The 13,415-nt window shown below is 37.3% G+C and overlaps 3 protein-coding genes across 3 annotated transcripts; 2 read left to right on the plus strand and 1 right to left on the minus strand.

Moving 5' to 3' along the window:
* Window positions 1-414: 414 nt before the first annotated feature.
* On the plus strand, window positions 415-1,942 carry LOC113709326 (uncharacterized). The gene has a single exon (XM_027232076.2). The coding sequence runs from the start codon at window positions 415-417 to the stop codon at window positions 1,801-1,803; it is 1,389 nt and encodes a 462-aa protein (XP_027087877.1). The 3' UTR covers window positions 1,804-1,942.
* Window positions 1,943-2,075: 133 nt separating this feature from the next.
* Window positions 2,076-3,609, plus strand: LOC113709334 (dirigent protein 25-like). Its single transcript, XM_027232086.2, has one exon. The coding sequence runs from the start codon at window positions 2,577-2,579 to the stop codon at window positions 3,495-3,497; it is 921 nt and encodes a 306-aa protein (XP_027087887.1). The 5' UTR covers window positions 2,076-2,576; the 3' UTR covers window positions 3,498-3,609.
* Window positions 3,610-11,492: 7,883 nt separating this feature from the next.
* LOC113709346 (uncharacterized) lies at window positions 11,493-13,415 on the minus strand. The gene is made up of 3 exons (XM_072060013.1): window positions 12,390-13,415; window positions 12,173-12,248; window positions 11,493-11,928 (listed from the first exon to the last, which is right to left on the minus strand). Exons 1-3 carry the CDS (start codon window positions 13,164-13,166, stop codon window positions 11,750-11,752), a joined length of 1,032 nt encoding a protein of 343 aa, XP_071916114.1. The 5' UTR covers window positions 13,167-13,415; the 3' UTR covers window positions 11,493-11,749.

Below are 13,415 nucleotides of genomic sequence, written 5' to 3' on the forward strand. Positions count from 1 at the left end.
GATAATCAGCTCTTCACGGGAAGTCCTAATTCTGAATGTCATAATTTTTTTTTTATTTGGTGGGGGGTTCAAATTTTCCCCATAAGCCAAGAGAAACATTGAACATCCTACATGAACTTATATACGAGTCTTCTAATTTGTTTAAAACTCCCTATGATTCGAAGAAGTTACAAAATAAACAGAGGGATAATTTTCTACTCCGAAATAGCTGAGGGAAGAAATACCTTCAGTTGTTGTACCATGAAATTTTCCGGGAAAAGACAAAAATGCCAAAAAAAAAAAAAACATATCCAAGGGAAATGGAATCAATTAAAATTTCAAGTATCATATCGAACTGACAAAACGGAAAACAAGAAAGTAATGTGCTCATCAGAAGTGTAAATAAAGGACTCAATCTTCACAGATATTCTCTGCATGTCCGTTTTCGTTTCTTCCATGCAGAACTTAAGATCATCAAAATCAATACATCTTGCACTCTCAAAATTCAACCTTCACTATCACTGTCAGACACGATCCTTCCGCACTCACCATCATCGTTTTCCAAAATCCAATTCAAGAATTCGTAAACCCATACCATACCTGGATGAAATCAAAGGTTGCGGGGATACAGAGGAAGCCCTTATTATCTTCTATCAGTACAAAGAAAAGGGCTTCAAACATGACTATCCTTCCTACTCCGCCCTCATGTACAAGCTTGCCAAAGCTCGAAACTTCGAAGCCGTCGAAACCCTTTTGGATTCCCTCAAGAATTACAATATTCGATGCAAAGAAACTCTTTTTATTGCCTTATTTCAGGTTTATTGCAAAGCCAAGTTGTCTTGCAAGGCCATTGAACTTTTTAGGAACATGACGTCATTCAATTGTGTCCGTACACTTCAGTCTTTTAATGCGATTCTTAATGCTTTGGTTGATGATGATTGTTTGTCTGATGCTAATGAGATTTTTGGGGAGTCCGCGAAGATGGGTTTGCGATTGAACTCTGTTTCGTTCAATATTATGATCAAAATGTGGCTTCAAAAGGGCGAATGGGATAGAGCTCGGGAAGTGTTTGATGAAATGCTTGAGAGAGAGGTGAAGCCCAGTGTTGTGACTTATAATAGTTTAATTGGGTTTTTGTGTAAAAGGGGCGAGCTTGATAAAGCTAAGGTTTTGGTTAAGGATATGATGAAGAAGGGGAAAAGACCAAATGCTGTTACTTATGCTCTGCTGATGGAAGGCCTTTGCTTTGTGGGGAAGTTTAAAGAGGCCAAGAAGCTGATGTTTGATATGGAGTATCAAGGTTGTAAACCAAGGCCCGTGAATTATGGAGTTCTGATGACTGATCTTGGAAAGAGAGGTGAGTTTGAAAAGGCTAAAGGATTGCTGATTGAAATGAAGAAAAGGAAGATGAGGCCAGATGTTGTAATGTTTAACATAATAATCAACTGTTTGTGTAAGGTAGGCAGGGCTGCAGAGGCTTATAAGTTATTAGTTGAAATGCAAGTGGGAGGGTGCGAACCGAATGCAGCTAGTTACAGAATGATGGTTGATGGGTTTTGTAGAGCAGGTGAATTTGAGAGTGGTGTAAAGGTGTTAAATGCAATGCTAAGGAGTAGGCATTTTCCTCGACCAGAAACAGTTGTTTGCTTATTTATGGGCTTAATCAAGAGTGGGAATTTGGATAATGCATGCTTTATTTTGGAAGAGATGTTGAAAAGAAAGATAATGATTGACCTGAAGTCATGGGAAGCCTTAGTTGTGGAGTCTTGTGGGGACGAAATGGATGTTAATAGGATTATGACCAAAATCTTAGTCTTGAATTGAGTGATTGAGTCTTTGCTAATTGTTGTCTTTAGCATGGCTTGATCAATCTGAAAGTGGTTTCCTGGTGTTATCGTTTAGTTTTGAGGATCTTATTTACACTGTACTTTTGATTTGAAATGAAAGAGAATATTGCGACCTAGTGAAATTTTATCCACAGGATCCCTGACAAGTTATCCTCTTTATAGACCGCTGGAAACCTTTTTAAGTGGAAGGGAAGTGAGAATGTGTGGATGAATGGATTGTCCCTGGAGCAATAACTGCATGTTTTTGTGAAACATGAAAAAGTGCAATGATCAAAATAACATTGACATGTCCGGACAAGGTAATGCTTACAAGCTGATTTGGCTGGAGGTTCTGCTGGAAATCCTTCTTATAGGTAATGATCAGTAACTTTTACTGCATTAGCTAAGAAAGCCATTGTGGTGATCAGCATTATCTTCATAAGGTGCCCTTAATTGATGCATTGGACTTTTATTTTGCCAAAAGATCTGCAATTTGGTTCAAAATGCTCACTTAGCTACCCAATACATTTTGCTTTAGAAACACCAACTAATACACCTAGATTGGTGGAATTAGCAATCACCTAATCCATCTTATCAACTCCAATTTCCATTCTACCTGGCTCTGGCTCTTGAAAGACCATATATATATATTCCCATCTAACCTGATACATCCAACAATTCAAAAACATATCCTTTCACCAAGCTGTAGAACGAGTCTGTAACAAGGTGTGCAAACTTTTCTGAACTTTTCCTGTAGCCTGTCTCCAACTCATGGCTACCGTGCAGTGTAACAATATCCAGCTCACAGCAATACTCTCCCTCCTCATTTTAGCACTTGCAGTCACTTGTGCTACCTCAGCTAGAATCCTTGATGAGGAGGTAGTTGCCCCCACACTTCCACCCGAAGGCGCTGATCCGGATGACACAGCAGTTCCTAATGTAACGCCCGGGGGTACTGCTGCTCCAGCTGCAGTCGCAAGTAATGGAGTTGGTGCTGAGAGTCCCGATCACATGCTGACCTTTTTCATGCATGACATTCTAGGTGGATCAACCCCTTCGGCAATAGCTGTAACTGGAGTGGTAACTAATCCAGCCGTGGGCGGCCAAGTCCCCTTTGCCAAGCCTAATGGTGCAGTCCTGCCCGTGAATAACGGCATCCCAGTAAACAATGCTAATAGTGGAATTATCAACAATAACAACATCCCCTTCCTCACTGGCCTCAGCGGAACCGCACCTAATTTGGTTCAGCAGAATGGAAACTCAATAATTGGAGGAGGGTTTGGTTTCCCAGCCTTAAATCCTGCACAATTCCCTACAGGAACTACATTTCAGTCACTCATGTTTGGTACCATGACAGTGTTTGATGATGAGCTAACGGAAGGGCACGAGCTCGGTTCAGGCTTGGTAGGCAAAGCACAAGGGTTTTACATTGCTAGTTCAGAGGACGGTACTAGCCAGACCATGGTTTTCACTGTGATGTTTGCAAGTGGCAGCTATGCTGATAGCCTGAGCTTTTTTGGGGTCCATAGAACTGCTGTCTCGGAGTCCCATCTTGCCATCATGGGTGGGACTGGAAAGTACGTAAATGCCAAGGGACTTGCAACTGTAAAGACCTTCCCTGCAAATCTCAACCAACATACTACAGATGGGGTGGAGACTGTGTTGGAGATCACTGTGTATCTTGCTTATTAGTGTATCAGCTTTTCTGTTTGATTGCTTGGTGTGTATTTGCTAATGAGTCGGAGAATTTGAAAACTGAAATTGAAATTTGTGCTTAAAAATATTTAATATTTGATTTGGATTACAGTGGTGTGAAATTGCTTCCAAATATAACTATTGAATACATGCTTGATTATAAACAAGTCATTGTTGTTTTATTAAGGAAATTCGAATTAATAGGTTGAATTTCTTAATTCTGGAATCAGTATTACCAGGAAAAAGAAAAGTAGAAAACATGAGTTTCCTAAAAAAAAAAATGAAAAGAAAGAGAGGGGTTAAAATGAAAATACATTATTTTGTGGCGCCAGCCAATAAGAGGTATTTCTGTTTAATTTATGCAAATCCTTTATAACCGCAACGGATCTTTTGTCTCACTTTCTCTTCCACCTCCATCATAAACATCAGATTTTAATCTTTTTTGGTTTTCTTACTATTAAGTAACTAGTAACACAGTAAAAAAATAAATAAATACAAGAGTCTCAAAAATAATAACATATAATAGAAAATCACAAAATACAGTAGAAAATTCATAAAAAATCTCATTCTGTGTATTTTGATTTGTGGGTTTTTAATTCTTTCTTGTTTTCTTACTATCAAATAACTACTAACACAATAAAAATAAAAAATACAACAGTCTCAAAAAAAATAACATATAATAAAAAATCACAAAATATAGCAGAAAATTCATTAAAAAAAAATCTCATTTTTCTGTGTATTTTGATACTGTGAGTTTGTTAAATATTGTATATTACTCTTTTTTTTTTGTTAGATACGATTGATTCTAATCTACACCTACTCCTACTTTATACTAGGGCAGGAAATCCTGGACTCAGAATGTAGGTCAAGAGATTTGAATCCTTTGACCTCCACTCAAATAGAGTTTTAAGACTTTCTTGGTGACCAACTACTCTAGAAGTAGTTAGTTAAAAGTTGGTGGCCAACTACACCCAAATATAGCTTTAAGGCTCTTTTGGTGGTTAACTATTCTAAGAGTGTATTACTTAGTTAATAGTTATAACTTAGTTAATAGTTATTTGATAGTAAGAAAACAAAAAAAAATTAAAATATGATATTTATAGAGGAGAAATGAAAATATAATAAAAAATGAGATAGAAAGTGGAATAAGAGATAGGACAGAATATCCGATGCACTTTATTACCCACAAAAAAAAAATCCTTTATATCTTGCGGTGGTTAGGTTGAGCCAAGGTCAGCGATACATCTATCTGTGGATTAGTTAGGGGACTAATAAACTACTACAGTAGTTCGATAATGGCTGGTTGGTGCAGTACAGGTGATTGGAGCTGTTGCAATGTGAAGTTGTATAAACAAGTAATAACTTTCTTAACAGGCTTTAGAAAATGACTTTTTAGGATACCTATAGTATACCTACATGGCTACATGCGGTTCGTTGACAAGTTTGAAGTTATATGGAGAAATAGTCCGGCCACTTTCTGGAAACCTAGCAAGGAAATAATTCAAATTATTAGGAAGAGTTTCTCAATCCCAGATTCAGTATTACCAGAAAAGGAATACGAAACAGGTGTTTCAAAAAGAATGGAAAAGAAAAAGGGTACATGTAAAGAAAGAAAACGGAACCATGTTGCAGCAAGAACAAAAACGCTAATCATCAGGCCCCCCCAGTTGAGCAAGAAAACAGATGAAACTTCTACTCTGGTGAACTTCCTTCATGTGTTGGAGACTTGGAGCCAGGGTCTGGTATATATCTATCTGTGGATTAGTTGGGGAACTATTAAGCTTACTAGTTCGATAATGGCTGGAGCTGTTACATAATAAACACCGATGGGAGAATTCATCGCTCAACAACAGGAGCCCACTGCCATTCATCATAAGAAACACCAATAGAGAATTATCACACTTTCGTTGAAATATGGTAAATCAAGGATTAACGACGGATGATGCTATTCCGAAGACCATATTGACGGTTGATGACTGGTATTGTATCCGTCCGTCCATCTTACAATAACCAACCAAGTGCCATTAACAAGACCGGGGAGGAGTAGGATATTCAGTATCCGGAAAGCCCGAGAATGAAAGATGCACGGATTGAAAAGAAATTGAAGGCTGCCAGTCGTGCAAAGTCATCTAGTGGGATTGATCCCCTTGCAAGTGTCTGCCCTTTGGGCTCTCGGGAGCTGAATGTAAACCGATGGATTGAGCACCTTCGACAGATTCGCGACTGCGATGGTTTTGATGTGGACCCTGAGGTTTATCCGGGTCCCTTGTTGTCAGCTCTTCGTTAATGCCTGTTACATATCACAAAAGAAATCCTAGATTTTGCTCTGAGATCGTTGACATGGCAAAATTGGCCCTTGACAAGTTCAATCAAGATGTGATGATGAACCATTGTTTTGCTACTATTCCTGGGATATTGACAAGGTTAATAGAACCCCCTGTGCTGGTTTTAACTATTATATTACCTTTACAGCTACAACGGATCCTGCTATTGCTGCTGCTGATGCTGGGAAACCAACTTTTCGAGCTGCTGCTGATTCTGAAAATACAACTTTCCGAGCTATCGTTTACAATGGAATCCCCAGTGGTCTCGGTGAACCCCAAAGAAATGTTAAATCCTGCCAGATTTATAAGACCGACCAGGCAGGAACTTAACTGCCTTAAAAAACAATAACATGTATGTAAGGAGTCTGCAGGCTGCAGACTGCGGTGAGGAGTACTTACTGCAATTAGGTTCACCCACTGTGAACGATACCACCTACATAAGAGGAGATGGTCATGTAGGCTGCTCTCGGAGCATGTGAAGTTCTAGTTTTTTGTTTTGGCAAATAACGAGATGTTAATAATTTGTAGTTTGTCTTTGACAAACTAGAATCTTTGACATTGTGATGTTAGTTCCTATAGCTCCAAAATTCTTTAAATTTTAATGTTGTTACCTTCGTGGTGCTTGAAGATTCGAAATTTTGGATTTTGATTGGTCTGTTAGGTGTTACAGTTTCAACATATTTCTTGGTTGTGTTTACCATGGGCGGTACTATGTCTGTGTGAGCCCCAGCCAGATTATAAGTTTAGGAGGAAGCGGTACTTTAACAACCTTAAACAAACAAACAAACAAACAATAAGGAGTCACGCCCTCAACTGTAAACACAGAGGGATACACGTACATGGGCAAACTTCTCGTAGTCTACCGATACTATTCTGATTAATTTATATGATATGCGTTCTTGAATAGTATATGGGAAGAGATGAATGAAAGGAGAGTAAAATTATCATCAATCACTTCAATCGCCATCCCATGAACAAACAGGTAACTCTCAATGCTACTACTTAGAAGAGTTGAGAGTGCAAAACTCTCAGCAGGGATCAAGCTTATGTATGAGTGGGGGGTGCCATAACTTTTTTCTTCGAAGCTTGCTTATAGTTCGTTCGGGGGAAAATGGACTGGTTGGTTAACGTTGAAATAAACAACTAAGACGACAAGCATTAATGTTGTGGAAACAGCAGGAAGAGCTTTAATTTCCTCGAACAACAAAGTGCCCAGCTCTTTAACCGTAAATGAAACATAAGTCTGGTTGGAAGCGGAACACACTCAAACAGAACAGATTTTGATCACTTTTGACAGAAGAAAAACAAAATGGGTTAATTACATTTACCTCCCCTTAGGTTTGACCAAACTACGAATCAAACCTTGAAGTTTAACTAAATTACATCTGACTCCCTTGTCAGTAACACCGTCAAGAGCCAGTAAGTAGAACAAATAAAATGACAAATTTACCCTCTACTCACAGCAATAAATAAATTTCACAAAACAAAAAAAAAAGAAAAAAGTTGCAAAAATAAAAATTGGAGAGTTTTATAGAGAAAACATAAAGACAATTGAAAAAAATAAATCTTTATCTCAGCGCCTAAAGTTAACAAATTGATAGATAAAAGAAAAGATAACCATGAAAATTGCATAAAATAATAAAAAGGAAATTCATTAGTACTAGATACAGGAAAGAATAAAAAAAAAATTAAGAAGAAAAAAGATTTCCTGCTATCCATGGATTGTACTGCTCAAAACCTTAATTGCTCATCTTCCCATCTCTAAGTTATCACCTATCTCTAACACATTCCCAATTCCAAACTATTGCAAATTCATTCATCTTTTAACACCATAGCCTGCGTTCTCTATCATTTCCTTTAAAAACCCACAAAAAATAAACATATAATTGCTTCATATGAAACCAAATCGTGCAGCCCAATTCTTTGTACACATTCAAGTGAAGCAAAGCCAGCAAAATAGAAACAAGAAAGCAGCAAAATTTGATACAAAGAGAGCCACCAAAATCACAGACAAAACCATAACCCATCTTAGCCACAAGCAATGCTCAGAATCTCTTCTCTAGCTCCTCATAAACAGGGTTTAGCATTCAAATCTCATGTCTAGAGGAGAAAAAGAGTTGGTTTTGGTATTGAAATTACAAGATCTAGATTTTGAAAGGTATTGCAATTTGTGATGAAATAGTAATGTTTTTATGGAAGAAGGAGAAGGAAAAAGAAAAAAGAAGTAGCAAGGAGTGATTTTGATAAGCAACTAGTGAATGTGTGTCCATTTGAATCCATTCTACATGAACAACGTAGAACCATTGTGCAACTCCATTGGCTCCATTGGCTTCAATCCCACAAAGAGAAGAGTTGAAGACTTAAAAGGGAATAGCTTGTGGGTAGTTTAGGACATTCACTGACCTTTCCGTTTAACATCAAGCAGTCAACGTTTGTTGACTAATTAGGGGGCTTTTTGTTAAGCTTTTGTTAATTCAGAGGGTTCTTCCGTAGTTTGGCCAAATCTCAGGATTTAGTTTGTAGTTTGACCAAACCTCAAGGGCAGTAACTGTAATTAACCCAAACAAAATAGAAACGCAGAAAGGATCATCCATCTTGCCGTCTTTGGTATGATTGAAAAGTACTTTATTGCCAAGGGTTTGCAGCTGTTAAAACCTTCCCCGGCCGCAGATTTCAACCAAGATGTAACATATGGGGTATAACTTGCACAAATATTCAAGTTAGTTTCCTTAGACCACAAGAGTTGCTTAGCTAGACATTAAAGATGAATGGAATTTTTTCTAGTCTTACAACAGGATCTAGTCTCTCGTCAAAACTTCCTCGAACAATCAAGAAGTAACAAATATTTGCCTCAAACAAGGATCATGTCCCACAAAGTAGAACTGTGGGAGAACCAAACAAAAAGGGCTTTGGATCAAAGGCATAGCATGATTTATATTTCCATGCCTTGGTCCATCCATAATTCCATATATCACGTCCATCATTTTCAGTTTTTACTAGCGAGTTTGGCTGCATATGCTGGAACAGTTCCTATTCCAAGTCATGTGCTGTTCTTCAACTTCTGGCTGGCCCTCCATAATTATTGCTGTGTCTATTATTTGATCAAAATTGGATAGCAATTTGATGAAGTTGCTCTATATGAGTTCATTTATCTATGAAGTATTTCCCTCTTTTTATTTGTGTTTACCGTCATTTTTATCCTTCTGTTTTAAACTCCCATGTGTGGAACCACAAGAAACCTCTACTTCTTGATATGAAGAATGCATCCAAGATCTTGATCTACAAATTGCTCTGGCGTGTGAACTTTAGGCATTGAAAGTTTGAAACGAGAAATGTTCCAAATCCTAGCTTGTCTGAGCTACGGGTTACCTACACCAATCTTAATAGTATTTAACTTCTTCATGTCTCAAAGTTAAAATTGAAGGAAAAAAAAAAGAGATAAATCCTCAGCCAGATTTCCCCAGTAAAGAGTCGGTCAAAAGCAGACGATTATACCCAACAAGCCAACACCACTAATGGTGCGCCGCCCGAAAGCGGAAAAAGATTATCTGTCCATTAATCAAATTAAGAAATGGTAATTCTTTGATATATAGATGGACCAAATTGCAACTTCTACGGGGTGTATTTCTTTCCAGCTGCCGTCCATGGTTTTGGTCAAAGAATATAAAGTTGCATATTTGAACTTATAATTGATCGAGACAAAGGAGACAAGGATTTCAAATCTTTAGATAAAAAGCATTAGCGTGAGCTGATATTGGATTTGGCTTTGCTTCAAACCGATCAATATATCATCAATTATTCTTCCTTTTAGGTTTGGAGCTTTGAAGTCTCTAAAATTAAGGGGTGCAATAATAATAATAGAGTAACCCATTCCTCCTCCCACACAATCTTCACATTTGCTATTCCTTCTTCTTTTTTTTTCTTTTTTTTTGTTTAATGTAATTTACCCAATTTTTTTCCTTTTCTTTATTTGTTCAAGAGTAATTTTTTCTTTATTGCACTTACTTTTTTCTATTCTTTTTTTTTAAATGTAATTTAGCCAACTTTTCCCCTTTTCTTTAAGTGAAAAAACACCATTCTTATAATTGTGTAAATTTGATGGCTATTCTAACTATCAATGATTACGCAAAAAAAGAAAAAGGATAGCTGGTGCATTTACACAATCTTCCCATTTAACGTGTGAACTTTTTCAATTGAATAATTATATCAGTGAATTATTCTACTACATAAATAATCACAAATGACCAAGAAATCTTGACAATTCAAAGGAATATAAATTTCTTGCAAATCCCAAATGCATAGATAAAATTTAGAGTATGGAAATTGAGAGATTAAAAATCTACAAAATTATCAACCCAAAATTATACAAGTGAATACCTTAGCAAGTATATAAGAGAGTGGTAGATCAACAAATTGTTCCTTGTCCTTCGTCTAGGGTTTTTCTTTCTTTCATCACTCTTTCTTTTTTTGGGTCAGGGAATCGTGCTATTATGATTGCCCAAAAAAAAATGGCGCTTTAAGGAGTACTTCATTTGTTTTTACACTTTTAACTCAAATTGGTATCCAAATATATAATGTAGCTGATAGTGTAGTAGTGTAAGAATAGAACACATGAAAAGAAGTCTAGATGGCAATAAATTATTGGGTACTTGAAAAGCCTAAATCAAGATGATCCTGATGTGCTTTAAACTCATAGTAATAATGATAATACAATAGGTGACAACTTGAAGTAGACAACTAAAATTCAATTCATTGATCTGTGGGGAAAGATAGAATATCCACAGACAAAGGTTTGGACAATATCCAAAAGAAATGGAAAAAGTAGAGTTCTGGAATACCCGTGTACCTGCAACGACCCAACCGGCATAAACCTCTCTAGTGCGGACCATTGACACCGCATGCAAAGCTCAGTTTCTATCAGCTATGATGAGTGGTGTGGTTATGTTATTTCATTCTCATGGCTCCACCTTTTCCTACTCAATAATGCATCATAAGCTGTGTGTGTTTGCTCATGGATGAGAGAACATGATGACCCCTGATCCAATTGCTCTGATAAAAGGTCCTTTATGTCGGATATGCAATTTTTCTTCTTCTTCTTCTTCTTCTTTTTTTTTTTAAAAAAAAAAAAAATTAGTACTTGTAACTTTATATCAGAAAATAAATAGTACTAATTAGCGTACGTAAAATAAATTGTCTGTTTACTTGTATCAAATTTGAAAGCTCTGATCGTATGTTCAACAAGAACCAAAGATAGTCATTATTACAAAGCTAACTACTAGAACAATTACAGTTTGTATCAACGAAAAAGACAAATTATTAACTGTTGTAAAGTTGAATACGATGCTGATAATTGGATACAAATATAAGAAACAAATCACTCCCTGGTTGATTTCGAAGGGTAATTAGTGGCCACTCCTGATGGCCGATGGTAAGCTTGCAGGAGTACTATATAATAGGAGCAGCATAATGAAATGACTAGTCAAGTGTTGGGAAAATACCCCTGCAAAACACGAATGTCTCATCTGGAAAGTGGTAAAACTGGAGGAATTTTCAGAGGCAAAGATTCCAGCCCTAGGGGGCGTTCCAAATTAAACAAAGGAAAAGGTGCATGCAAATGGGCCGTTGTTTAATCCGAGAAATAAATTAATGCTAAGATTGGAAGGGGACAGAACCAAACGAACTCTTTTGCAAGTGTTACATATTTATTGCTGGAAAAATTAACATGCATGCCGGGTTTTGTTACCAGCACATAGGATATGATATAACACACTAACATTTACACGGTACTAACTAATGAAAACAGACACAATTCACTATTAAAAGTTGTCATTTCAAGCAAGCCCGTATTAATGCTAAATTTCAAGTTAATTAACTCTTTATGCAAAAGAGTTTTCGCAAAAAAATTAAAGAGGCCCTCGCAAGATATTAAGCTGAAACGAGGCTCATGTCCACCGTCGGAGATGATGAAGAAGAAGATGAAGCTGGTGATGACCAGAACTCAGCATTCTTGACCTTGGAAATGCTCGTCAGCACGCCTAGAGGTGTCACATTCCCTATTACGGTTACTTTTTTTGTGGCCAGATCTGTGCTGAATGAAGTCACTCCTGCGCAATTTCCCAAATTTGCTTTAGTTTTTTGCTTATGCTTAGATCAGCAACTGGAGGGAATTGAAACTGTAACTTTTGAACTTGTGTATCACTAAAAAATAAAAAATAAAATTGAAAACACCGTTACTTATAACCAAAGAAATTAACTAGAGTTGAGCTCTGATCCTAATAATCTAATTACTTATATAATAGTAATACGTAGTGTTTCACAAGAATAAAATTAGGGGTGTTCAGTTTTTACCTTCCATTTTGGCAATGTGTTTTCTTATTTTTCCTTCACAACCCCTGCAGTGAATTGTGACCCTCAATTCTACAACCTGCAGACCATGCAAATAACCAAAAAAAAAAAAAATGCATTACTGATGATCTAATACTTTGATGAAGGATCGTGAAGTACTATGTTAGTTAGAGAAAGAAATGATAATTAGAGAAAAGGGCTAATGATATCGATGATGAACCTGATGACGGGGTCGGCCAGGAGTTGATGGAGATTTGTAAGCATGCCCCTCATTCCTGCATGTTAATGAAGATTTACTAGAAAGTGAAGTATCAGTCCGAGATAATGAAGATTTCTGAGCTTGGAAATCATCATGAATTAAGCGAGACAGTGAAGATTTTCGAGCATGGAGATCATCATATTTGCGAGATGCTGAAGAGTTTTGAACACTGGAATCATTGTTTGAGCGAGGTGAGGAAGATTTATAAGCATGTAAATCATCATTTGACCGTCCTGCCCAAGAAAATTCATACACAGGATTGTCATATGAGTGCGTGCTGGACATTGAAGATCTGAAAACTGTTGACTCATTGAATTTATGGTACTTTAAACTTCTAAGAGGTTGGCTAGGTACAAGTGCAGAGGAGGAATGCTCAGAATCTGATAATAGCTCAAGTAACGGGGTATCACTCAACAAATGTCTAGAGGAACCAGTAGGAGGAGGACTGGAGAGGTCACTGATATCAGCAGAGCTTTTTCTGCGAAGAGATTCAAGATTTTGCTTAGCAGAAGAATTGCTTTTTCTGGTTTTATCAAAATAAGCTCTTGGACTAATGGGAATTTGAGATGAACAAGGGATTGGAGTTCTGGTTTTATGCCTGTGGTGATGATCACCAAAGCGGTGACCGTGGTGATCGATCCGCCTAATCCCTCCTTGCCGGACCATGCTACGTTGGTCCATGCTAGAACAAATGGCTGTGGATGCTGGGGAGGCGCAAAATAGTTCTACAGACTTCATTTTTGTGCAGGAACAGAAATGTCAAAACTGGTGAGCTATGGACAGAGGAAAAGACTATGAGAACTGAGAAAGATTTCTTCAAAACGATGCCAATTGATGTGGTTATAAAGTAGTAGATGCAAGAGAGAAAGAGATAGAAAAGTAAAAGAAGCAGGACAGGGGTCCCCAGCAAGCAGAATTGTGCGAATTAACAAATCCAAACCTTAGAGGATACGGGATTTATCTAGACCTTCAAAAGTTGGTAGTCTG

Source organism: Coffea arabica, chromosome 1e, assembly GCF_036785885.1.
Source record: "Coffea arabica cultivar ET-39 chromosome 1e, Coffea Arabica ET-39 HiFi, whole genome shotgun sequence".
NCBI classification, from domain to species: Eukaryota; Viridiplantae; Streptophyta; class Magnoliopsida; order Gentianales; family Rubiaceae; genus Coffea; species Coffea arabica.

Excerpts from the sequence above, each read along its gene's own strand:
- LOC113709334 (XM_027232086.2), top strand. The coding sequence starts at position 2,577 with ATGGCTACCGTGCAGTGTAACAATATCCAGCTCACAGCAATACTCTCC.
- LOC113709346 (XM_072060013.1), bottom strand. The coding sequence starts at position 13,166 with ATGAAGTCTGTAGAACTATTTTGCGCCTCCCCAGCATCCACAGCCATT. Across the intron at positions 12,249-12,389 it reads CTGGCCGACCCCGTCATCAG|GTTGTAGAATTGAGGGTCAC; the intron begins GTTCATCATCGA and ends CATGGTCTGCAG. Across the intron at positions 11,929-12,172 it reads ACACATTGCCAAAATGGAAG|GAGTGACTTCATTCAGCACA; the intron begins GTAAAAACTGAA and ends GAAATTGCGCAG.
- LOC113709326 (XM_027232076.2), top strand. The coding sequence starts at position 415 with ATGTCCGTTTTCGTTTCTTCCATGCAGAACTTAAGATCATCAAAATCA.